We start from the raw sequence: 24,955 nt of genomic DNA, 5'->3' as shown, positions 1-24,955 counted from the left end.
ATATTACTCAACCTGACACAGACACTGCACATCAGAATCTAAGTAAACACATATAGACAAGTAAAAGAAAAGCTATTTGCAAACACTGTGAAATACCACAAACAGATTAAATGAAGATTACAGCCAACGCCACATCAAATCCCAGCCACTGATCCAACTCACTCAGCGTCCTGACCAGCAGGAAACACCACAAACATTTCACAGAGAAGTGTAAGGAATTCCTTGCAACACAAGCTGTAAAGTAAATGGTAAAAAAAAGGGATCACTTCTACCTAAATGTCACCTATTTCTGGTGGACGAACACCCTCCACAATCTGTGCTCTGCTTCACCAACAAAGAAATCCCCGGGAGATTTCCTCATGTCATCACACTCTGGTTTTGTCCATTTACACAAGCCTCTCTTTTAATTTCTAGTAAAATCAAGTATCTTAATTAACACATTACTAAATTAACATATTACTATATGGCACCCATTCAAGACAAAATTTTTCAGCACCAAACCAGTTAATAGGAAAAGATAAACAATTAGTTCCTTAATACCACGGTCTGTGTGTCCTCCTAGTGATAACTATCTGAAACTGCACTGATCCGCTGCTGCAAGCTCCTGTCCTTGCTTTAACTCTTAATTTCCTTCATTTCACTTTGATTTTGGGAAATTCCAGCCGTCAAGCCACATACTGCTCACTGTTACTCACCCAAATAAAGCTCCCACAAGCTCAGCACTAGGGATTCACTGGAGATAAAATCAAGATGCAAAGATAACTAGTAACTACTGCATAGCAAATGTAAAACCAAATAGAACAATTTAATGTTTCAGAAGAACACACAAAGGGCAAAGCACTTCAAGGTTTAGGATTTTAAGCAACATAGAAAATTAAATTACTCCAACACAATTTTCAGCTAAGTCTATATCCCAGTTTCACCCAAAGATGAAACTTTTAAAAGGTGAATAAACCCAAATGTTCCTCCAGTGTGATCACTACTAAAGATTCATGAACTTCATTTCTACAATGCAGCTGGACTACAGCTCTGCAGGCCAAAGGGTTCAGGTCACTTTATCTGAACCCTTTTCCATCAGAGGTTATTGCATTTTTATCCAAAACATTTTACCTGAGGTTTTTTTTTCCACCTGTCAGGTGATCATGCACTCACCTGGGAAATGACAAAAAGCAATTAAAGGTATATTCCCAGATTATTTCTCAACCTACAGAGAAATGCAGAAATCACCAAGGGCTCTACCAGACTGAACTGAAAGTTCACCCAGACCTCAAGCAAGTATAACATTTTGGGATAACCTGAAATTCTTACGACCACGCTACATCCTCCCTAAGACACAGGATAAAAGAAGATACACACCAGAAAATGAGGATGTTGGTGCCACAGCTACAAGTTTAAAACCCAGACAATGAGAGGAAAAAAAACACAGTATCAACAGAACAGTGAACATCATCACACTGAGGGAATTTAAACCCCTGGTTCTTCCTACAGGGGTGACAAAAGCCACAAAGCTGAATTTTAGGAATCTCACTGCTATACAGACAGAAGAGGTTTGAGACATGTAAGGGTTATGACACACAAAGCTATTGACAAATGCTAATTACCAATAAAATTACCATGGAAATTCACAGGAATGTTGCCAACTTTAGGTCGACAAGCAGCATGTCTTGCTGGAAATAAGTTTACAGCTGTTATAAAACAGCATGATGACTGTCTAAAACCACAGTATTGTTAAAAGTGCTTGTAAATTTAAGAATAATTAGTATTCAAGAATTTCCCATTGTAATTACTTCTGTGAAGTCTAGTAAGTTTCAGTATATTGTGCATGGTCATCAAACAAAAAAACCTGATTTGAAATGAATGAATGTATTACTAACCCCAGAAATTCACATTTATCTTCAACCTTCAAACTGACACATAATGTTAAAACACTCATTTTCACAGCAGAATGTCTGTATTTTCATATACTGCAACACTGAGATAATTTATAAATAAAAGCACTCCTTTAAAGGTATTCTAGCTAGTCTTTGCTAGGTTAGGTACTAGCCTTAAGTAGTATTTTAGCTAATTAATATGAAGAAAAAAATATTCAACTCAAATATTTCATCCAGGCATTTTAGGATTATACTGTTATTTTTTAAAAATACATACACATTTGAAATATTTCAGTTCATCTAATCTGGTTAAAAAATTTAAAAACACAGACATAACTCTATTAAAACTACTTCAGAATTCTAATTCTTCCAACAGACATTCTTTTCATCTTTCCTGGTTCCCACACATGCTGACCTGCCACAGTTAAGTTCATTTATATATTGCTCTACGAGGACCATATTTCACTTCAAAGAACGCATTTTGGTTGGAATAATCTCTTTTACATTATAAATGTCATACAACCCAAAACTGTGTTCTATGTGATGAGCAATAAACCTTGCCTGCCTGTTTTTACTTTATCACACACACATATATATGTGCTTGGGGTTTTTTTTATTATTGCCAAATCCTTCATGTCTTACAGAAATTTGATGGCTACTTCCATCTCCTGAACAACAAGAGACAGGACAGGAAGAAACTGCTCCAAGCTCCACCAGGGGAGGAAGGTTTAGGTTGAATATTATGGAAAATTTCTTCACCAAAAGGGTTGTTAGGGATCAGAACAGTCCCCATCCATGCAGGGGTTTAAAGGACATGAAGATGTGGCATTTGGGGATGTGATGAGGGAATGGTTGTGCTCCATGATCTTAAAGGGCTTTCCCAAGCCTAATGATGCCATGATTCCCAAACATTCAAGTTTAGAAGCCACCTACAACATGAGAACTTTGCATTAACAAAATAAAATTACTTCATTTCAACAGGTTTTGCAAGTAACTAATGGCTTTTTACGTACTTGAAACCCAACAGGAAAATAGGAACATGGAGCAATTTTGCTGATGCTGGTTTTACCTCTTTATTTCAAACCTGACTGCATCACCTGTCAATGTATGACTCAGTTTGCTGAAGCCTGAGACTATCAATACTTTCTAGGAGTCAGACTGTGTGTTTGTTTCCATGCTCCCACTGCCTGCTTTGGGTTTTGTGAACCCAATTTCTCTGTGGTACCTTCTCCAGCACATCCTGTGCCTCCTGCAGCATCACCCTCCATTCCAAGGGATCACTATCCTGCACTGCTACACAAATTCTGGAGTAGAAACAAAAGTCAGGTGGTCAGGCAGCAGCACGAGAAGGAAAACCAAAAATCAGCTGAGTTTTTCTAAGAAGTACATTTATAGATGTACCATGTAGAAGGTTTTCAGGAAGCGGCTCGTACCGGAAGCCAGTGACCTCACAGCTTCATGTAAACACCACACAATTACAACATGAAAAAGAGCAGCATTTTCTCACTGCCTCTTTCTTTTTAGCGTGTCCACTACTCACTCAATGCCACCCAACAATGAAAACTGCAGATGAAAGGAATCAGGTTTTTACAGGTCTAAAAATAGAGACCAGTGCAACACTCGTGCCATATCCAAGCAATGAAACACAATTATCTGTAATATCACAACCTTCCAACAGTTTTATTACATTTTGAATATTATCTCTAAGCCCCAACAGGCAGATGATGTGACCCCTCACAGCCATGCGAACCATGTACTAGAAAATCCATGTATTTTCTACCAACCCACCCTTTTTCTTCCCTTCCAAAACTATCTGTCCCTACCTCTTAAGCCACCTTCTAAACCATCATGTTCATTAATTATCCTGCCTTTCCTCATCCTTACAAAGGATGGAAGCAACTGTTGAATGTCATCACCTGCAATGAGAGCTATGCTTTTCCATTCTTTTTCTGATTTGAATTGACTGAAGACTGTTTAATATTTATTTATCACTGTTTGATGTGTTAGGGTGGCTTTCAGGTTCTATTTATCTTCTCATCTTTTGAAACAGGTTTAATCCTTTCTCCATACTTTATGTTGTTTCTTCTTTAATGAACTTAGCCAAGTATGTGGATTTAAAGCCTTCATTATTCCTACCCAAATCACACAAAAATGTAACCATTCTCTTACAAGCTCTTCTATCACTGATTGGAAGAACGTTCCACATTTCTCCATTCAAAAATATACAAGATCTCTGGTTTACCTTGCTGAGCAGGATATTTCCAAGTGAGCTGCAACACCCACAAGAAGACCTCACAATCTGCTTTTTAAATCCACCCATATATCCTGGAATATCTTTTAAGTCTTGCTAGAAGAGAACATGAAAAAAAACCAAGTATTTTCAACACATGGGCTGTACTAAGTTCTTCACATGTAACTAGTCGTGGTCTTGGTGGACACGTGTAGATGCTGAGAATTATAAATTTGCCAGGTTGGGCTAAGTTTTGGAGCGTTTTTCCCCCACTAGTAATCCTGGCTTTTGTTTATGGCTTTTGATAAAACTGAGTTAGGAAAGGAGAACCAGGAGAATGTACAAAAAGTACTTAAAAAATAGACTTAAATAATAGAAGTGGGATGAATTTCAATAGCAGCAGATGTGCAGTCATATACCTGGGTAAAATACATATTCCCACCAGGTGAACAGCTCCTTAATTTGGAAACTCTGAAGGAGGAAAAATCCTAGCCCATTACTAAGTGACCATGGATCATCAGAGTGACACACCTGCTAAATAAAGCAACCCTGACCCCAATTTATGGCTGCCTGGAAAATTCACCTAATTACTGTGCGTGCCCTGCTTAAGGGAACTGGATTCACACTGGAGCATGGAAAGAAAGGTGGTTTGAGGCAGCAGGAATGGCAGCAGATGGTTAAGCCCTGCCTTGCAACTGCAAGTTCTGTGCTTGGCAGATTTACCTGGCCCATTTCACTGCATGTTTAGGAGGACCAAAAATAAAAACTCGAAAGAAAAAAGAACATTGTCTGACCACTAGCCATAGGCTTAGACCCAAAACGCTGATTCCTCAGCCAAGATCAGTGTCAGCAGTCACAGGACAGTGGCTGCTGGTTCTTGCTGCCTCCCAAAACTGATGAATCCCAGCCTGGACAAGCTTCTGCTCTGCCATCCTCTGCTCCATCCATGCTTTGTGTTCAAGCATTCAATGCAGGAATCAGCAGAGAATGCTCAGAGAGGAGAAGCAGCACCTGCAGCCTCCTCACTGGGAAACAACACAGCTCCAAAATGAAAGGCAGGACCATGAGGTTTGTGAGGCAGGAAATGGAGGGTGAGCCGAGCACTCATTTCGTGCAGCCTCAGCTGCAGCAAACAACAGCAACACGATTAAGAACAGTTCCTTAAATCATGTTTGTGCTTTGATGAACCATTCCAAGTGCACGTCAGAGCCCAGCAAAGCAAGCTGAACTCACCACAGACCTTCTGGAGGAATACAGAGATCCTCAGGGAGGGACACTGTGTCCCATGCTGGTTTAAGTGTTCTGGCTGCAGGCAAACCAAGGTGCAACGCCAGCTCCGAGCTGAGCCAAGAATGCAGAGCAGGCACAGTTTGGGGCGGTCAGGAGAATGGAAAATTCAATACTGAATGTAGACTAGAGGCTTTGTTTGCTTACCTGACCAAAGAGGTAGTAACTGATATAGTTCCTGGTCATAAAAGCATTAGAGCTATAAACACAAGTAAAGAGGTATAAGGCAAACTCTGCAATTATCATTAAAAAGTGAGCATGAAATGGCTCTTCAAAATGTTAGGCTGGCAATTTGATGACTTTTAAGATCCTGGATGCTCTAAAAATTGTAATCTTTCTTCTAATTCCAATAATGGAAGTAAAAAAAAACTGTCCTTAAGATGGAGTTTGATTATTTTAAAGTACAAATTATATAGCAATTATACAACATCAGGCTTCCTATATCAAGTGACAAGACTTAGACTCCTAGGAAACCATTTCCAGTTCAATATTCTTACTAGCAGTTAGCATTAATTCTGCAGGAATATCACCAACACCATCAGCAATAAGTATCTTAGACAGGAAACCAAGGTAAGGAAAGAGAATTGTCCAATATGAGGAAATAATGAACGAAACTGACTCAATCAAAAGATCTGTTATTTAAAATAACCCCTTCAGCAATTAAAAAAAAAAAAAAAAAAGAACAGAACTGCAAGATCATCCTTCAGAAAGCAAAGAAAAACAGATATTCTAATTCTCTGACTGAAAAAAAAAAAAAAAAAAGGTCTTAAGAGAAACCAGAAGAACATACCTAATAATACAGAAGAAGGGAAATGGCCACTAGCTATTAATGGAACACCTTATTGAGAACAGGAATACATGGACAATGCTTCTTCATGTTTTTTCAAGTCCAAATGATCAGTAATAACAACTGCCACAATAGTTCACTTCTTATTTCATCGGTACAAACACACACCACTGCTACTGAGCAAGCGAGAGCACCTCCAGCAGCTGAACTTCCCCAAACACATCAAAAGCAGTATTTTTGACACCCTAAATAAGTTGTAAGATTCACACATGCACTAGGGCAACATAACCTCACTGAAGATCTAATTTAGACTAACGGAGAAGTAATAAGGACTGCTAATTTTACAGGCAAACAGCCTATAACATTTATTTGGAAGCTAGAAGTCCCTGGAGGAATTTCTATGTTGGTAATAAGTCAAACCTGAATGCCCCAAAACATGATAATTAAAGGGCAGAACAAATCCTTTAAGAGAAAAGAACCATAGTTACAAATGCATGGTAATGAGTCATGTTAAAAGAAAAACAAAATATTTCCAGTATGTGAGCCAGATGACTGCTGGACCACATCAGTTTATGGTAAAACACAAGAACAGATTTTTAAACATTTTAAGATAAGCTCTTCAAAAGCCAGTATTATCCCGGGCCAACACATTAATCTAGTGGTAACACAAAGACATATCTTTCCATGAAATCTAAATTTAAGATCCATGCATTATTCCTGCACTAACTTCTGCACCACAGCTCCAGGCATTTGACATCCCTGGAGTTAATTCCTCCAACAGTTCCAAGTTTCTTTCAATAAAAGGCACCCAACCCTTCTGTGTTTACACAAGCACTCATTAGGAAGAGCAATAAGCAAATCAACAGGAAGCACAGCCAGTTGGAAGGGAAATGGAAGATCCCAGTAGAAACCCAACATGCAGGAAGATGAGACAGCAAAGGTGGGAGCCTCAGAACTGCTGCTTTGTCTTGGAGCTGAGCACGAGATGACATCTTCCCAGATGGACACACAGCTATCTTCCCCACCAAGAGGTAGGTAATATAATATTATAATTATATAATAATGTAGCACAGAGTTCATAAAAGTCAATTGATAGGCTCCTAAAGTTAGCAAAAGTGCCTAATAATATGTATTAGGAACATGAATTAATAATAAGCAGATATAATATAGAGAAGCTCAATGAACTCTTCAAATTTGATTTTTGTGTACAGAGGAAGCAGTTTTGTTTGACTTTTTATATTAAGCTGTGGACTTGGCAACACTGGCTAATGGCTGGACTCAATCTTAAAGGTCCTTTACAACCTGAATGATTTTATGAGTCTTCTCTGGCCCCCCTATGTTATTAGCCACTTGTCTCTTCCTCACAGTCTCTGACTTTTAAATCTTACCCAGTTGAGGTTTCTGTGTTTCTGCAATTCCAGAAGTGATGCTCACAGACATCACAGATTCTCACAGAGAATCCTCTCCCTACCTCCTCTGCTGTGCCCTCAGTGCTGGTGACACTGACCCACACACCCCGAATTCCCCAGGAGCAAAGGTGGCTGTGAATGCATCTTTGGACATCCCCTTTCCCTGCAGGGCTGGAGAATCCCAGCCCCTGCTGCCCAGGCCTCCTTTTCTACAGGTCCAAATCTTATTTACAACACACAGGAGATGAAGGACTTATCAGCAGAACTGCAAATACAAACAGCTTGAATTCTGAGCTACCAGTGAAGCTGGTTAACATAATGTAATACTTAAATATGCTCTTATAAACCACAGGAGGGATTTAGCAGTAGATGGTACTATTAATATAAATATTATTTAACAGAACCCTTGAGAGACACAGAATGTAGAAGTACAGAGGTCAGCTGAGCAAGATTAGCTGAAAAAACATGTATTTATAATCTTCATCCATTTTAAACTAAATGCTAGCAGGGAAATTCATTCTGTAGTCAGTTATGCAAGAAAGGCTGCTAGAAAATCATTCTTATAATCAAGTACGCTGAAAACCTTTATCCATCTAGCACACACAGTGGAGATGCCAGGAAAACATAACTTAGAACCACAGGATGGGAAATCACCTACTTACAGGCCCTGATCTAGAGAAAAAAAACTGAAAGGATTATTTCATAGGAAGAAATTCTTCCCTGTGAGGTGGGGGGAAGCCGTGGCACAGGCTGCCCAGAGAAGCTGTGGTGGCCCCTGGGTCCCTGGATGTGTCCAAAGCCAGGCTGGATGGGGCTTGGAGCAACCTGGGATAGTGGAAGGTGTCCCTGCCTGTGGCAGGGGGTGGCACTGGATGATCTTTGAAGTCCCTTGCAACCAAAACCATTTTAGGACTCCACAATCCCATTCCTAACTCCAGAAACCTATTAAGTTATGAACCACACTGCTGCAATCCATGGGAACATTGCTTTAAGCAGTGCTGAGAGCCTAGGATGGGTTTTGCCCATCCCTGTGCTCTGGGTACCTGGTGGCAGTGATGGGCAGAAGGGAACAAAACACACATCAGGATGGAAAGCTGATCTTAGGAGTCTGACTGCGACTGGATGAAGAGAGAACCTCCCTGCTGCTGTCCTTCCCTGCTGGAATTTCTGCTCTTGCAGATTCTTTCTCTGCATATCCAGAATCAACAAACCACAAAGATAACCCAGCACTCAGGAATGAGGCAAAGTCTCCTTCTGCTGCAGGAAAAGCAGAAAAACAACTGAAGAAAACAGACAAATCACGAATGCCACTTGCAGGGAAAGCACAGACTTAGTCATCTCATTTTTGTTTCCTGCAAGGCAGCAGCAGCCTGAAAACAAGACCTAGGATGGACACTGACTGCAGGCACAACCATGAAGGAACATTTCAAGGGAAAAGTCGTGAACTGGGAAAGAATCATTGCAAGCTCTTTCAAAAACATGATGCATATCTGTCCACGTTACCAGGAAGAACAATGAACAGCTGAACAACATTGTTTAAGATCTACACAAAGATTTATGTATCAAATATGAAAACTAAATAAGCCAAGCATAGTTTGCCCAGGAAAAATGTTGCAGGCCAGAAGAGGTGTCACTTTATATGTAACATCAGAGCTATACAATAATTAATGCTGACACAGGTACCAAAGAGACTGCATTTGAAAGTCTCAGAGCTAACAGTTTTCATCTGGTCAGGGAGATTTTTCTAAAGTAGCAGAATTATATTAAAAAAAAAAAACAAATTACAATCCTTGTCTACCAGGAATTGTATGCACATCACAAACCTGTGCTTTAAAGCAGAATTATTTTTTTTTTTACTTTACTTTGGGTAAATACATTTTTTTCATGGAAACTGATCTCACAAGAAACTGCCAGAAGACCCATTAGCACTTTATCAGCCCATAGCATCTGGAACAGAATTAAACCTATTCATGATATAGGAGTACTTTGTAATTGCAAAAGATATAGGATTACTTTGTAATTGCAAAAGAGAACATCAACAAAACTGATTAATACAACTAGATATAGCCTACAGAGAACTTGACCAGGAAAACATTAGACATGACAAATTATGTTTATAGTATTTACCTGATCCAGGCAACCAGGAGAATAATCTTCCATAAACCTTCTCAGAGTAACTGTACCCACAGGAACACAAAATTTGCTTCACAGGAAAAGGCTACCAGGCTTGTTTTTGAAACCAGTAGTCTTTAAACGACCAGTGATTGCACTATATCCTGGAAAGGGGGAAGGGCACAAAAAAGCTGAGAAACGAAGCAATGAGAGCTCCAATTCGGAGCCTGAAATCTGCTGCAGGAGTCATACTGCACATCTGCTTGCAGTAGTGAAGGGCTGGATCCTGCCATCCATGCTGCACAATGAGGATCTATTTTCCACGCTTCTGTAATTGAAAGAGTGCTCTGACCGATGCTGCTCTCCCATCACAATGCTGGAGGCCTGGGTGAACTTATCAAATGTCCCTACCAGCTTTTTCCCCCACTATATTACACAATTTTGGGCTCCAGTACAAATTATTGCTGCTTATAGATGTGACTCATACACTGCTGAAGTAATACTGCTTTTGAGGAATTCGGTTTTATTCAATAAATAGCATTTCAGCTCACAATTCCTGGTTACTTCTCCACAGTCACCATCTCTGCCTTTTTTGTCTCCAATATTCAGCGAGGACTTGCCCGTGAATGTCAGCACTTCCATTAACAAGGACTGGGAGAACAGAGGTCCCCACTCAAATCCCACTGAAACAGTACAGCTGAGCTCTGCCCTGCTTAATTCCTGTTAACATCAACACCAGCATTGCATGAAACCTGCAGTTTCTTGAAAACTGGTAAGAAGGCCTTTTCCTAAGTCACAAAAGCACAAAGGAAAATAAAATTTCACCCCAAAAAAACCCCCAATAATAATAATAATTATTATTAATAAATAAAAATAAACTGAATAAAAGAAACCACCAAAAAAAAGTAACAAAAAACCCAAAAAACCACAAAAAAATATAGACAAATAACAACAAAAAAATACTAAAAAAAAACCAAACCCAACAAAAACAAAACCAAAACAAAGAAAACCCACAACATATAGCTGTGCTGTAGTACAGGCTGATCGGAACAGAAGATACGGGCAATATTAGTGAAATTTTGTGAATTTAACTGCTCCAACCTTATTACTATTTCATATAGTTTTAACACCAAAAAAATTTAAACCAAATTTAAGCGTATTTACATTCAAAACACTGATTTTTTTTTTAGATCAATATTGTTTTAAAAGCGTCTGGATTACCAAAAGCAGACAGGGCTGACAACCCAAAGATTAAAAGCCGTTTTATGGGAAAGGTGGACTACCCCCTGGCAGAATTAGTTGTGGTTCCAGGACAATAACCTTTGGAGAAGCAGCTGATCCCATCATGCTGGATCCAGTGTTTGGCTTTCGGTTTATCCAAACCGGTTTCCCTGAAAGATGCTCACGGAGAGAGATGAGGAGGAAGAGCAGGACTCTGCCTGGAATAGCTCCAGGAGGAAGGTGGGCTGTCAAAACTGGATCTGCCAAGGAAGAACTCCATCCAGGGGTGAAATCCACGGCGCTGCGGTTTTCCTCCGGCAGAGGGCAACGCTGGAAAAAGCGCTGGGAAGGAGAGGAGTATTCCATGGAAGGCAGGCAGCGCCGACATCTGCCTGGAGCACACGCAGCTCCTCCGCCGCAGCGCTGCCGCTCCCCAGAGGCTTCTCCCGCACAGCCAAAATCCACCTGCTGCTCCCCACATCGGGAATTCTGCTCCTATCAACCGGACAAACCTCATCCCCACCGCTCCTCAATCCTGGAGCGCTGCCACCAAGCCGGGAAATGAGGATGGATGATCTCCCAACAGCTACGGATGAGGCATCAACACCCAGAAGATGCTGACGGGCGAACGCTGAAGTTATGCTAAAATTAATAAAAAAAAAAGGGGTGGAGAACGACGCTGCAGAATGATACAGCAACTACACCCTGCTCGGAGCATGAACAGCGCTTTCAGTTTACAAAATACATCCAAATAATAGCCAGAAATGTCCTTTTCCTCCTCCTGCTGGAAGTAAACACGGTGGCTGGAGGATTCGTCTCCCTCCCAGGAGACCTGAGAGCTGCTCACATGAGCTGTGCTGCGTAGCAAGAAATCTCCCAAGTTCCAATAATCCAAACACAAGGATCCCTCCTGCTTCAGACAGCACCTGATCACCTTCCTGTGCTGATATAAATATCATAAAACCCAGGCAAACGCTTGTTTTCTTTCTGAACCTCGGTTTGATTTTCCCTTGTTTCCTCAGCACACTGGAATTTATTCAAGGCCAGTACCTGCCTTCATTTTACAACTCTTATTTTTGCAGAAGCTACTCCAGTTGTGTTAAAATTCAGCAACATGCGCATAATGCAGGTGTTATTCAAAACAGCACATTTTAGGGGAATTCCTGCACACAATGCTATTAAATGAACACAAAAATCGTCTTGCTTTTCTGAAAATCTAAAAGCTACCCAAAAAATGACTACAAAGATGAAAAATAATTAGCCTCAATTCAAGGTATTCAGAGAGATCTAAACTTGCTCCACCTGTACCAGAAGTTCTGTGTGATGTTCAGCCCAAGCTAATAATCATTACAAAAATAAAAAAAAGGATTACTTCAGGCTGTGCATTGAAATTGGTACATCTTGTTGTAGCTCACAGGTAAATTGGAGCAGAAATAGCTACCTTTTGTAACAGCAAAAAATTATGTTTACCAGGTTTCCCTCTCCCCCATCCTGTTCACCTCACATTCCCCCCCCCCCCCCCAACTAATTACTGCTTCTGATAACTGGTGGGATGATACAAATGAAAAATAAAATAAAAGAAATGAAAAAAATAATAATATCACATCACTATTAATGGCAGGCTGACTTCACAAGTTTTTTATTTAGATGAGGCTACTGCTCAGCACTCTGCACATGTAAGCACACCACAGGCTTGGCTGCAAGAGAGCAAGGATTTGAAATATAGGACACAAAAAGCAGGATGACTGCTTCAGGATTTACCAACTCTGCTGATTTTCTACGCAATTGCACAATTTACGTTCCCTAATAGGACCTGCTCCTTACACAAGACACATTCAGAGGAGTGTTTGTAAAATCAGGGCTTACAATTGGTATTATAAATGCCCTCTCAACCATTTGTTTCTCATTTTCCTTTGCTTATATTTTACTAAGAAATTTCTATCACAGAAAGAACTGGAAAAAAAAAAACAAACCACTTATCATGGGCTCACTAATACTTCATAATTATGAAAAACTAATTCTCAGGTAATAGTACATTGAAATTCAGCCCACTGAGAGACAGAGTAGGACCATCTCTCTTCATCCAAACTATTTCCCCAAGTCATAAACCACTGTCAAAAGAAAACTTCAATGCCAAAATTACTTAAAACAGGAATATTATTACAATTATTGCCTTTGTTTGTCCTGCCAATTAGATCAGTTTTATGTAAGAAACTTGGATTTTCAGCTTGACTGCTTTATTACCATCATGAATATTTCTGCCACACAGACGTCACTATTTCAGGAATTTCCAAACTTACGTTTGGGAAGAAGCATAACACAGGGACATTTAAATTCCTTCCAGAGCTCAAAGAAGTTCATGAAAATTCCTAAATCAGGACCCACTGTAAGTGTTAAAATTCCCAGATCAGGAATCTACGGAAGGATGAAATCTCTGACCTTGGTAAGGGTAAAACTCAGCACAAACAACTCCCATTTCCAGCCTCGCTGTTAAGACAACAACACTACGTCTGCTGGCTGAGGTGCAGCATCCTGAGGGACTGGAAAAGGACAGGGGATTTTTCCTGCATTTGCATGAAATCCAAAGCCAAAAGCAAAATATTGTTTATGCTGAAATTCATGACAAAGAGTTGCAACCCCATTAATTCCATCTCCAGCCATTTAGAAAACCAAAATTATCATCAAACTGACTTGAAAGAATTGCCGGGGAGAGGTTGTTTTTTTTTTTTAACTTTGAATTTCAGCATTCTTGTTTGCAAGTGCTCTAACCCTTTATGTGACAGTATTTTTAAGCTCTTATTCTGGCGTTGCTAATAATTCCAGGAGCAAGATGTTTATGGAAAAAACCGTGCAAATATGGCATGAACTACAGCCAGTCATGCTATACACGAGGTCAAAAAGACATGATTCTGTGTTTTTATTTATAAATACAAAAGAAATATAGTAAACACGTGATTACAACAATTAGAATGTAGCTTGGATTAAAGAAATCCTCTTAATTTTAACAATATAACAGACTCATACAGCATAAACAATCACAATTTTGAAGTACGTTCACAATTTCCCTTTTTATTAAAACTGACAAAATGTTTTACTACTTCCTACTGCAAAACCAATACAAACACTAATGTAAATATTTCCTTTTCAGTTCCCTTTTGAATAATTAAAAAGACCAAAACATCGACCTTTTTGCCACTGCAGCTGACAAGGCATAAGACCCTAATATGATACTTTTTGTGAACCTTAAAGAAAAATGGGGATTGTTTCTATAAAAAAGTGGAGAGAACTAGCACAATACCTATTTTTCATAGCCCTTTTTTTAATATACGTTGTGTTTGTCACCAAAACACCTCAGTGGAACACAGTGTGCAGCACACATTGTGCCTTGTCATGAGCTGACAGCAAATGAAGAGAAGGTGAACCAAATTACAAAACAAAAGTATTTTTTTTCCCCTTTTCACCGCCTGAGAAGATAAATGATCTTAGTTATATTAAAGAGAAATGGGATAGGAGATCCAAAGGGCTCGTTTTACTTTAACTGCATCTCACCAACAAAAACAGAGAAAGCAATTTCCTGGTGCATCAATTCCACGCCAGCACGTTCATGTACGCTCCTAATTCCAAGGTGCTGGCACGCTGCACACCTCCAGGTATCCTCACATCTCCAGCACGTCAACTGCTCCCCAGCAACTTCCTCTACTAAGGCAGGGCTATTTCCCTCCTCCCCCCCACAAAAAAAAATACAAAGATAACACTGATATGCCAGCACGAACCACCTCGGCTGAATAAACATCTTTCTGTAGGTAACACCGTGTCGAATTACTCCTGTAACCAACACAAAACACCAGCGCTCTCTCAGGACATGTGTCACCACCCCAATTCTTTCACCACTACATTGCCCCTCACTCCTTTCTGTAATTTCTTGTTATATTAAGGCCAGATTTCCTTCCTCACCCACAGTGGTCAATGTCTGGAAGTTGTCATCGCTACAGATTGCAAAAAATTGTACTGGAAAAGTCAAGATGGAAGAGAAGCTGAAGAATGTTAAATATCATAAACTATTCCTGATCCGTTTACCGGACTAGAGCAGTATAAAACTGCAAACCTCATCTTTCCATCCTCCTTCTCATGTTCCGTATTTATAGGGTATTAAAAACCTCCTCCTCCTAAGCAAAGATTTGTTTCTAGTGCAACACCAGAGCAGTTTTAAATATCTGTGTATAGTCCTCATCGTTATAAAACCCTCTCTTCCTCTTCTCAACCCAGTCTCGTTGATCTGCTGTTATTTAACTCTCGAAGGCTACTTGAGACTCACCACGTTACTAAAGGTTATGTAACTCTTAAAAACACACTGAATTTTACATTTTTAAGCTCTACAATAGAAACATACGCAACAAAACACACAGTTGAGGGTTTTTTCCCCACCTCTCCTCCACTTATTCTAACCCAAAACATCTCAGGATCTAGAAAAGTGGATTTCCATTTTTTTTTTCCAGCTTGTCGGCCACAAAATCTTTAGCAGTGCAGAAAACAGTACAATGAGCACAAGCCTACAGAAAACACGATGTCCTTTCCTCTGTGGCTTCTCAGTGACCCTGAGTTGTCTATTGCCTGCAAAGCCGAAAGCTGCTGATCTAGAACCGAGTATCCCCTTACTGTTTGCTCTGCCACCCGAGAAGTTGCATTAAAATGGCATCACGTTCCTTAACTCCAAACTGACTCGCCTTTCTCCACATAACCTACTAACAACCCGTGCTCCAGAGCCTTTTGTAAAACCCCATTCCCAGAACAACCACCCAAAACCAAAACATCGTCGGTTAAGACGCCTCGTTTTGCCACGGATTCGAACGTGGAGCAAGCCCTTCACACAGAACACTGCCCAACCCACCTATAAATAGGCTCAAAGCTCCAGGCTCAGGAGACTGAGAGCTCCACATGATCCTTGCAGCGTTCCCCAGCTTCACCTACATAGGAGCCATGCCGTAACACTGCCGGCTGGGCAGACACCGAGCTGCTGCTGTGGAGAGCACGGAGGGAGGGGAAAGAAATAAAAAAAATAGAAAAAAAAAATCACTGGGCATAAACAGCTCTCCTCGGAAGAGAAACACCTCCCTCTCTGGAGGCCAGAGCCAGCCACGGACAGGCTGTCACGATTCGGCCATGACAGGAACAGCAGCCAGGGACAGGCCCTTCGGAGAAGGTTTAATGGGGCCAGGGCCGAATGGACGCTCATGGAGAGCAAGGGCCTGGGGGCAATGGCAAGAGGGTCCTGGCCACATTCCCTGGGCAGGGGGGATTCAGGCTCCCTGGGCAGGTAGCCAGAGTCAGGTCCAGTCAGACTCCTCTGGGCTGGGGGACATCAGGATCCTCCCAAGCTGGCAGCCAGTTCTGTTCCCCATCAGACCCCATGGACAGGACAGCTGCAGACCCTCTGTTCTCCATCAGACCCCATGGACAGCACAGCTACAGACCCCCTGTTCTCCATCAGACCCCATGGACAGGACAGCCACAGACCCCCTGTTCTCCATCAGACCCCATGGACAGGACAGCCACAGACCCCCCTGTTCCAAATCAGACCCCACGGACAGGAAGGCTCCAGGCCCCCCAGTGTCATCATATCAGATCCCATAGGCAGGACATCTCCAGGTCCCCATCTGACACCCCCATCCCCTAAGGCACGAGAGCTCCAGGTCCCCATGGTCCCTGTCAGACCCCCACGGACAGGAGAGCTCCGGACCCCACGGTCCCAGTCAGACCCCACGGTCCCCGTCAGACCCCACGGACAGGAGAGCTCCGGACCCCACGGTCCTGTCAGACCCCACGGACAGGAGAGCTCCAGACCCCACGGTCCCTGTCAGACCCCACAGACAGGAGAGCTCAGGACCCCACGGTCCCCGTCAGACCCCACAGACAGGAGAGCTCCGGACCCCACGGTCCCTGTCAGACCCCACGGACAGGAGCGCTCCGGACCCCACGGTCCCAGTCCGACCCCACGGTCGCCCTCAGACTCCCCGGCCCCGGGGGCCACGTGACCGGCCCGAGGCGCCGGCACGTGGCCCCGACCGTAACAAACAGGCGGGTGGGCGAAGGGGGGCCAAGGAGGGGGGGCCGCGCTGCGCTGCGATTGGTCGGGAGGTCGCGGAGCGCGCCGGAGGGGGCGTGTCCCCGCCGCACCGCCCCGCCGATTGGCCGGCGGGGGGGCGCGGTGGGCGTGGCCGCCACCTCCCCCCCCCCCCGCTCGCTCCCCCCCCCCCCCCCGCCCGCCGCCTTGGTGCAGTGCTGAGGAGGCGCCAGGCGGGGGCCGCGCGCGCTTTTCCCGCCCTCGGCGGGGCCGCGGGACCCCCCTGAGGGCGCCGCTCCCTCACACCCGCCATGGCGGCACCGCCGTCACCCCCGCACCGCTCCCGGCACCCGGAGCTGCGCCACTCAGCAACCCGCGGCTGCCGGCTCTCGTCCCCGCACCCCACTTCACTCTCAGCCCCGGCAGCGCCTCCCGCCGCCACTCCGCGGAGTGCGGGACCGCTCTGGCGCTCCCCACACGACCAGCGCTTCGGCCCCTCTCCCTGCACGCACCCACCTGTGGGGCGCCCTCGGCCGCCTCCATCATCGCCCCGCTTAAAGCGCTTAAATATCCCCGCGGCGGCACCGCCTGTGCCACGGACCGGGGCTGCGAACGGCAGTGCGGCCCTCCCCGCCTCCCCCCCCCGGCCCGCCCCGCTCCGCATCTTGTTTTCTCCATACGCACTTGGAAATGCGTATGGAGAAAAGCGGGATCGGGGGGGGCACCGCTGTTATTCCCGCTCTAATCGGGATACCCACGCAACACGGAGGAAAACAACGCGGCGCAGCCCCGTTCTTTCTCCCCCCCCCCCCCACCACTCCGCGCTGTCACTTGGCTGCTTCCCCCATGTCGCGACGCACACACCCCCCCCCCAACCCCGCCATGTCGCGACAGCGCCCCGCGCACCTGCCGCGCCGCGCCCCCCCCGCCCCCGACCCGCCGTGTCCTACCGGGGCTGCGGGGAAAGGGACGCTCGGTTCTCCCTCCCCGGGGGAAGCACCGCGATGCCGGCGTTCCCCCAGGTGCGCGGGGGCTCCGCGGGTGCGGAGCGGGAGGAGCGGCGGGGAGGGGGCGGCAGGAGCCGGGATGGAGCCGGGATGGAGCCGGGATGGAGCGAGCCTCCCTCCCCCCCCAGTTCCCCGTCCACCCCCCCCCGCCGCTTGTGTTTACCTCAAGTTTGAATTTTATCTGCGCAACATGAGCTGGAATGCGGACATGGAGGGCGGGAGGGCGCGCACACGCCCGGCGCTCCGCGGGGAGACCGCGGACACCCCGCACACACACACCCCGCAACCCCTCGGCGCACACACCGCGCCCGCGCCCCGCGCCCCCCGCCCCGGTCCCGCCGGTAACTTACCTCCGCCACCGGCTCGCCTCCTTCTCCTCCTCCTTCTCCTCCTCCCCGGGGGAAGGTGCCGCCCGCAGCCCCATCAGCGGGGCGGACACCGCGCTCCCGGCGCGCCGAGACAGGTGCAGCCGGGGCGGGCGGGTCGGGGGGCACCGCCACCTCCCCCGACGCCTCCCCGGGCTCCCCCACTGCTTCCCTCCGTCCCTCCCCACGATGTTGTTTCGTTATATCATGTCCATCATGTGACACCCGGAGGCCTCTCTATGGAAACTTAAAGGGGACTTTCACGTCCGCCGCCGCCGGACCCGCCGGTACCCCCGGGGGGCTGCGAGCCCCGTCGGTGCCCGCTTGCCCTCCCTCCGCTACCTCCCTTCTCTCCCCGGGGGGCTGCGCTTCTTGGTCCTACCACCCTCTGCTTAAAGCAAGTTGCTGCGCTTGCTTCTTCTATTATTATTTATTAGGGGTTGGTTTGATGTTTGGATTTTAGTGGTTTTTTTTTTTTTTTTTTTCCTTTTTCCCCTTCTCTTTTTGCAGAAAGGAATAACCGGGGAATAACCGTGCGGAAGGATGGACTCCGCTCCTGGAGGCTGCGGGATCCGGCGCTCCTCCGCGGCCGCGGCGTGTCTCCGATGCTGGAAGAGGCAGAAAAACAGCACCAAAAAAAAAAATTCAAAACAACCAAAAGAAAAATAAAAATAAAAGAAATAAGGCGTAAAAAAACCTTTGTTTGTGTCGGACTGAGGAGGAGCAGATGTGAACGGTTCTGCCCGTGCGGGGCCGATGCGGTGGTCGCTACCGCCGCGTTTAACTCCGCCAGTCGGTAGCGAAGCGATTTCACCGTCCCGACCCGTCGCACCGCCGGCTCCCGACAGCCGAGGCTCTGTGCCGAGCTGCTGGAAGGAGCCGCTCCTAGGGATGTGCGCTGGCCACTGCAACGCTACCAGCGAGCAGCCAGCCCTCACGGAAAGGAAAAGAGAAGACGCCGACAATTCCCCGCGGTTCGGGCAGCCCCCGGTTCCCCCGCGCATCCCGCTGCCCGGCGGGTGCGGGGCCGGCCGGCGGCAGCGCCGCGCTCCTCCGGCTGCTGTTCCGCCTGCGGTGCTGAAGTGGGTTTTATTCCCTGCTCTCCACCAGCCCCCAGGATTTGGGATCAGGGAGCCGAAGCCCACCCTCTCCACGGTCCCACCGCCTGGCTGACAATGCGCAGGGGGTTCTCGGGGTTTTCCCTCTGGAAGGTTCGTGCAGGAGGGCCCCAAATTCTGCTCCCAAACTGGTGGCATCATGTCAGTGTTGGTGATCAAGTGCAAGGCTTTAGGGGCCAGATTGAGAGGGGGAGACATAGATTTGTTGTTTAAAACTGAAGTAGGAAAAGCAATCCCGCATTCACTCCTTCTTTACAGCTTCCAGCAGCCCCCCAGCAGATTAAAAAGCCACGATCCACAGATGCAGTAAATTTTTAGTTGGGGATTTAATTTCTTCAGTGTCCCGCCATGTTTTCTTGAAGGGAGTCATATAAATGACTTTTTTCTAACTGCTGGGTTGGTGCTGATGGCTGTCAGCCACGGGAGGGGACCAGAGCCGCCTGGCCACCCACCCCAGGCCCAATCCTGCAGTAACAGTGGATCATCTTCATCAGCTCTCCCATTTGTGCTTTGGATTTGAAATACCTGTGTCTGCCCCACTCATTTCCAGTGCCTGTGCAATGAGCTGTATATCTAACAGATCAGTGTTTCAGATTTTTAATTTTTCATTTTTTAATTTTATTTTTTTAGTTTTGTAAAAATTACTAATGATTTTAGCTGAAAAGTGTTAATGAAGTGAGGAGCAGTTCATCCTCCTTTCCTCACTTCTTCTCAGAGTCTTCCCTTCATCCACCCTCCACAGTGTTTATGTTTATACCTCCTTCTCATCCAATTTTGGGGGAATTTCCTCTCTGGTCTCCTTTCTGTCATTTATCCAGGCTGTCCCACTGCTGTGGAGCCCAACTACAATTTGCCATGCTTCCCATATCTCTGGGCCTCATTTCCCTGCCTCACTGAGCCTCTTTTTATTCCGTATTCCCTTCTTCAGATCATGCTTAAAGGAGGAAGAGGCTGGAGCTAGGATTTAAAGTAGTCTTTTAGGAATACTGCCAGAACTGATCTGTTTTAACTCTGCTGCTGCTGCTGTTGCTGTTCTGCTGTGTCATGGGAAGAGTTTCCTCTCCACACCAACCCTTGGAAGCAGCACCTCGGGCAGAGCCGCTCGCTGCAAACCCCAGCCGTGTTTTACAAAGCCCGGGGTAAGTTTGTCTGGTGCAGGATTGAGCCTGGAAGGAGAAGGCACCACTGTCTTCCCGGGCTCTGACCTGGAGAGCTGTGCACGATTTTGGGAGATTTGCAGGAGGCAGAGTGGCGGCAGCAGCAGTGACAGAGCATCATCGCTCGGCTTTATTTCATTTTCTCGAGCCAAGACGCTTTAGGTTACAGCCCAGCAGAAAAGGAAAATGAAGCATTTCTGTCAAAAGAGAGCTATTTCCCAAATTTGCTTTAAATTATTGCAAGATCTCACACTAAAAAAGAGCAGAGATTCTGTCTCCTCTTAAAAATGTTGTTAGTTATAAAATCTTTACGATCTTGGCTCTCTCCCCCTCAGCCTGTCTCCTTCAAAAACTTGCTTTCAAAATTGTAAAGTTTAAAGATGACTCTTCTCTCTCTCTCTGTCCCCTCTCCCAAATTTATGTTCCTTGGAAAGGCCTGAAGAAGCCTGGGGCTGTGTCTGCCCATGAATAAACAACAGCGTGCACATACACGTGCATATCCATGAGCACACACAGGATTTAAAGCATCCCATTGAAGTCCACGTATAGGAAAATCCTTGATCATGTGATAAGCTTTAATATCTGCCTTAAAATTAATCCCTAACTGATGGACTCTGTGTGGTGGCAGATCACAGGAGGCTCAGTAGCTGGGGCTCCTGTACAGGTTTTAAAAAACTGCCAGATAAAATCTCCTGTTTGCTGTTGTATTAATATGTTTGTTCAAAGCAGCTACCTGGGAAATGTTCATCTAGTGAAACCAAGAAAGAAAACTTTATAGGGCTCTGGTCTTGTTTTTCCACAGTAAAAAAGAAAGACCTTGTCATGAGGTCAGGACAAGATCTGATGTTATTACACAAGGAAATGGCTAAAGTTGGCTGCAAAGTTCTTCAGGTACTCTGTTGTAGATAGCACTCCTGAATTTTTTTGGAGCTTGAGTTTTGAAGGTGGTCCTGCTTAATTCTCAGAGTTGTCTTTGCTTTTTTTTTTGATTCATTTTTGTTGTTGACACTGAATTTTCTTGTTTCACTTCTCTTTCATATTCATTTCACTCTTTAGTTCCCACGTGTTAGAAAGTGCAGTTTCATTTAGACTCTCGAGAGAAAAAAACTCTGATTCCAGAGAGCAATTTGCAGCAATATATTTTCCTTGCCACTCACACGAAAACATCACCACTCCAACAGATATAGGTATAAACAATGCTGACAGGCCCTCAAAACCAAAACCAGATTGTGAAATTGAGGCAAATAGCCCAGAGAACCTGAAATGTTCTGGTTTCTAAAATGCTGTCTGCTGTCAAAAATGGGGTAAAATAAAGCTTTGTTTACGTGTAGAGCGGAGTGTTTGTTGATCGAGTTTCTAAGGTGATGTAGCAGGAAATGCTGTTCTTAGGGAAAATGACATGAACAAAGCATGAAACTATAATTCAGCAGCTATTTGTCAACTGATAGCAGAAGAAAAAAAGCATATTTATAAAGCAGTGAGAGGTTTTCACTGAACTTTTTCTCTCCTTTGCTGGCATATATGAAGGCAGCTTCTCACCTGCTCAGCTACTTACAAGAGCAGAGCTAAATCATTTATCAGAAGGAATGTTTCCATCAGATCCAAATATCTACACTGGCTGCTGTTTCTACGTCATGTCACGGATGAGATTGATGCTCAAGCAAGGTTATAATGTACCTGCATTTTCTCCAGATTGGTGCCAAGCTTGCTGAGTCATTTTCCCTGTTCCCATTCTGCAGCCGGCTGCTCGCTCGCTATTCCCTGTTATTTGTGTGGGTCGTAAGCTCAGCAACAGATGAGAATAAATGCTAATATTTCTTTAGGCTACCTCCCTAAGGAAATAAAGGTTCTGCTGCGCTGCTTTTCTGTGCAGGTACGTGTCTGTCCCCCTCTCCCAAAAGCTTCTGAACCCATTAATGGATTCCAGATGAATTTGGGAGGAAACAGATACTTCAAACTCAGTTATATTTCTGCAAGGTGCACGCGGGCAGGAGGGAGAGACTGGGATCAGGAATTGAAGCAGAACTCAGCCCTAACGCCTCCGGGCTGGCATCCACCTTCAAGCCACCAACCCACCCGTGGCAGGCAATTAATCTCTGTGCAGTGACTGTGAGCCACGGCACTGCTCTATCCTGCCTAGTACAGTTTTGTCTGGCTGGCAAGGGATATCAGGGAGAAGCAGAGGAACTGGGCTAACTCAGGGAATGAGCTGTTTTCAAGGCAAAATAATAAAATTTAAGTAGTATCACTATAAGCAAGAGAAAAGCTAATACCTGGGAATGGCTGAATGTTGTTTGTGGGAATGATTTAGCTTTTGTGTCAGGCTCAAAACAAACCATGGCAGAGGAGCAGGTCAGGCTGTTCCTAGAGCCAGCACAGCTGTCAGTCTGGTGCCATGTTGCTCTTGGCACTAGAGCTAAAGGCCAAGATCCCCCACCCGCACCTCTTCCAAGTGTGGATGTGTTTCCTCTGCAATGCCAACATCAGGTGAAGAGCAGCCTCAACCACAGGCTTCAGGTTACTGCATCTGACAGCCCCACTCTCCCATCTTCCTTTCTGGCATAGCCTGGCTGTAGCTGAGGTTCAGAATTGGTTTATATTTGGGAAGAGCCAAGCCTAGGGTGTCTGCTCATGGCTAGTGCTGGGTCTCTACCTTGGCTGGAGCCCTCCTTGTTGCCTAATGGAGATGGGAGAGCTCCAGCCCTGCATCTCTACCTCAGGGAATGCTGGTCAGGTTAGGACTGCAGACAGGATCAGATCCATTCTCACCTGAGAGCAAAGAATTAATTTATGTGTCCTTTCTCCACCACATCTCGCTGGGAGCAGCCACCGGAGGGGGGACACTCTGACGCTGCATGTACCATATGCACTCATCTCCATTGCAATTAGTTTGATGCAACAAACAGCTCCAGCATGACAAACTCCAGGCTAAAAAAAGCCAGGACTTCATCTGCATAAACTGGATGCACCAAGTATGTATTGTGTGTCACCTCCCTTATGTCCCACATTTGTTCCTGCAGCAAATGGCATATGTTCCAGCAATATCACGTGGTCTGAATGGACTCCTGGAAATACAGCAAGGATCTGATGCTGGTAGTCTTTGAAATTAAGATATTAGTTGTGATACTCTTTATGGACCTCTTCTGGAAGGAAGGTTTTTGCATATAAATTAAGATTCATTATCCTCTGATGAATAATCTATAAAATTGGAGCCAGCCTCCCCATCGATGACCAAATTATTTCTGGTTTAGCTGTTAGACCAGCTGAGACCAGAGGCCTCATTCTCCTGGCCGCTGTGTAGTCACACCCAAGGAGATAACCTCTGCCTTGAAGAGCTTACAAAGCAGAACAACAAAAGAGTGAGCAATGTAACACTCAGGCAGAGCAAACACAGTGACCTTTTGCAAATGTCAAGTTAATACCATGATCTGGAAGGGGAAGGGGCTTATCAGAGGGTGGGTGGGTCAATGAGGATGGGACACACTTCAGGAGGGGGTGGGAATGAGATGAAGAAAAGCCACAGCAAAAGCTGCGTGGTATGGGATGCAGAGGAAGCGCATGCAGAGCTTTCTGTGGTCAATTGGTGCATCCAGGGTAAAAAATGGGGGAGAGAGTCTGATGACCTTGGCCACAGCTCACAGAATAGCCAGCTCCCCAAAGTCTCCCAGCCTGGAGAAGGGAGGTGGAGAGGGCAGAGGTGGACAGAGCAGTTCCTCCTACGCGCTGGTTCCGCACAGGCAGCTGGAGGTGTGATAACCCCGTTTTGGGGCTGTTTCTCTCCGTGGCTCAGCCTCCTGCAGCTGTGTTTGCTGCAGCTAAGCCTCGGGGCTGGAGTGAGACGTAGTTCAGCTCTAAGCTGCTCTAAGTCCAGGGCAGCACATAATTGAATATTAACAGGAACAGCTCTAGGAGCCGCTGGGACTCAGGAAGTCACAATTCCTTCTCCGCCGCTCCTTCACCTTCGTGGGAGGTGATTGCTGGAGGCCTTAATGGATGTGAGATATGCTTCCCTCACATTAGCCCCAGTTAGCAAACTGAGGCTTTAACCACATCCGACCCGCTCTGATCATTTCCTCATCCACCTCTTCAGCAGCATGAGAAGTGCAGAAGCTGCAGCCACCCCAGCGACCGAGCAGAGAATGCAAAGACCGTATGAACATTGATTTCACACCTTATCTCCCCAGTGAATGAGGGGGTCCCACCTTTAAGGACCATCAAAATTTGCCAAATACACATTATTGAATTCTTGGTCTCTGTATCATCCTCCTGGAAACAGGAATTATTTAGTTGCTGATGAACGGGGATCAGCCTACAGTCATGGCTGTGAGCA

At 45.3% G+C, this 24,955-nt stretch overlaps 1 protein-coding gene and 1 long non-coding RNA gene across 3 annotated transcripts in view; one reads left to right on the top strand and one right to left on the bottom strand.

The window, feature by feature from the left end:
- LOC121471105 (uncharacterized) overlaps positions 1–18,842 on the bottom strand; it is a 59,870-nt gene extending 41,028 nt beyond the window's left edge. The window contains exon 1 of the long non-coding RNA XR_012051984.1: positions 18,336–18,842. This is a non-coding gene — a long non-coding RNA (uncharacterized lncRNA). The remainder of the gene's footprint in view (positions 1–18,335) is intronic.
- LOC121471102 (uncharacterized) lies at positions 17,195–19,046 on the top strand. 2 transcript variants are annotated; one of them, XM_041720986.2, is made up of 2 exons: positions 17,195–18,000; positions 18,861–19,046. In XM_041720986.2, the coding sequence occupies exons 1-2, from the start codon at positions 17,290–17,292 to the stop codon at positions 18,879–18,881; spliced, it is 732 nt and encodes a 243-aa protein (XP_041576920.2). In that variant the 5' UTR covers positions 17,195–17,289; the 3' UTR covers positions 18,882–19,046. The 2 variants fall into 2 exon arrangements, 1 of the variants encoding a protein (XP_041576920.2); XR_005982507.2 differs by lacking the exon at positions 17,195–18,000 and adding an exon at positions 18,499–18,637.
- The last annotated feature ends 5,909 nt before the right edge of the window (positions 19,047–24,955 follow it).

The sequence above is a fragment of the Taeniopygia guttata genome, chromosome 1A (genome assembly GCF_048771995.1).
Source record: "Taeniopygia guttata chromosome 1A, bTaeGut7.mat, whole genome shotgun sequence".
Lineage (NCBI taxonomy): Eukaryota > Metazoa > Chordata > Aves > Passeriformes > Estrildidae > Taeniopygia > Taeniopygia guttata.
This window is presented reverse-complemented; position numbering and strand designations above follow the sequence as displayed.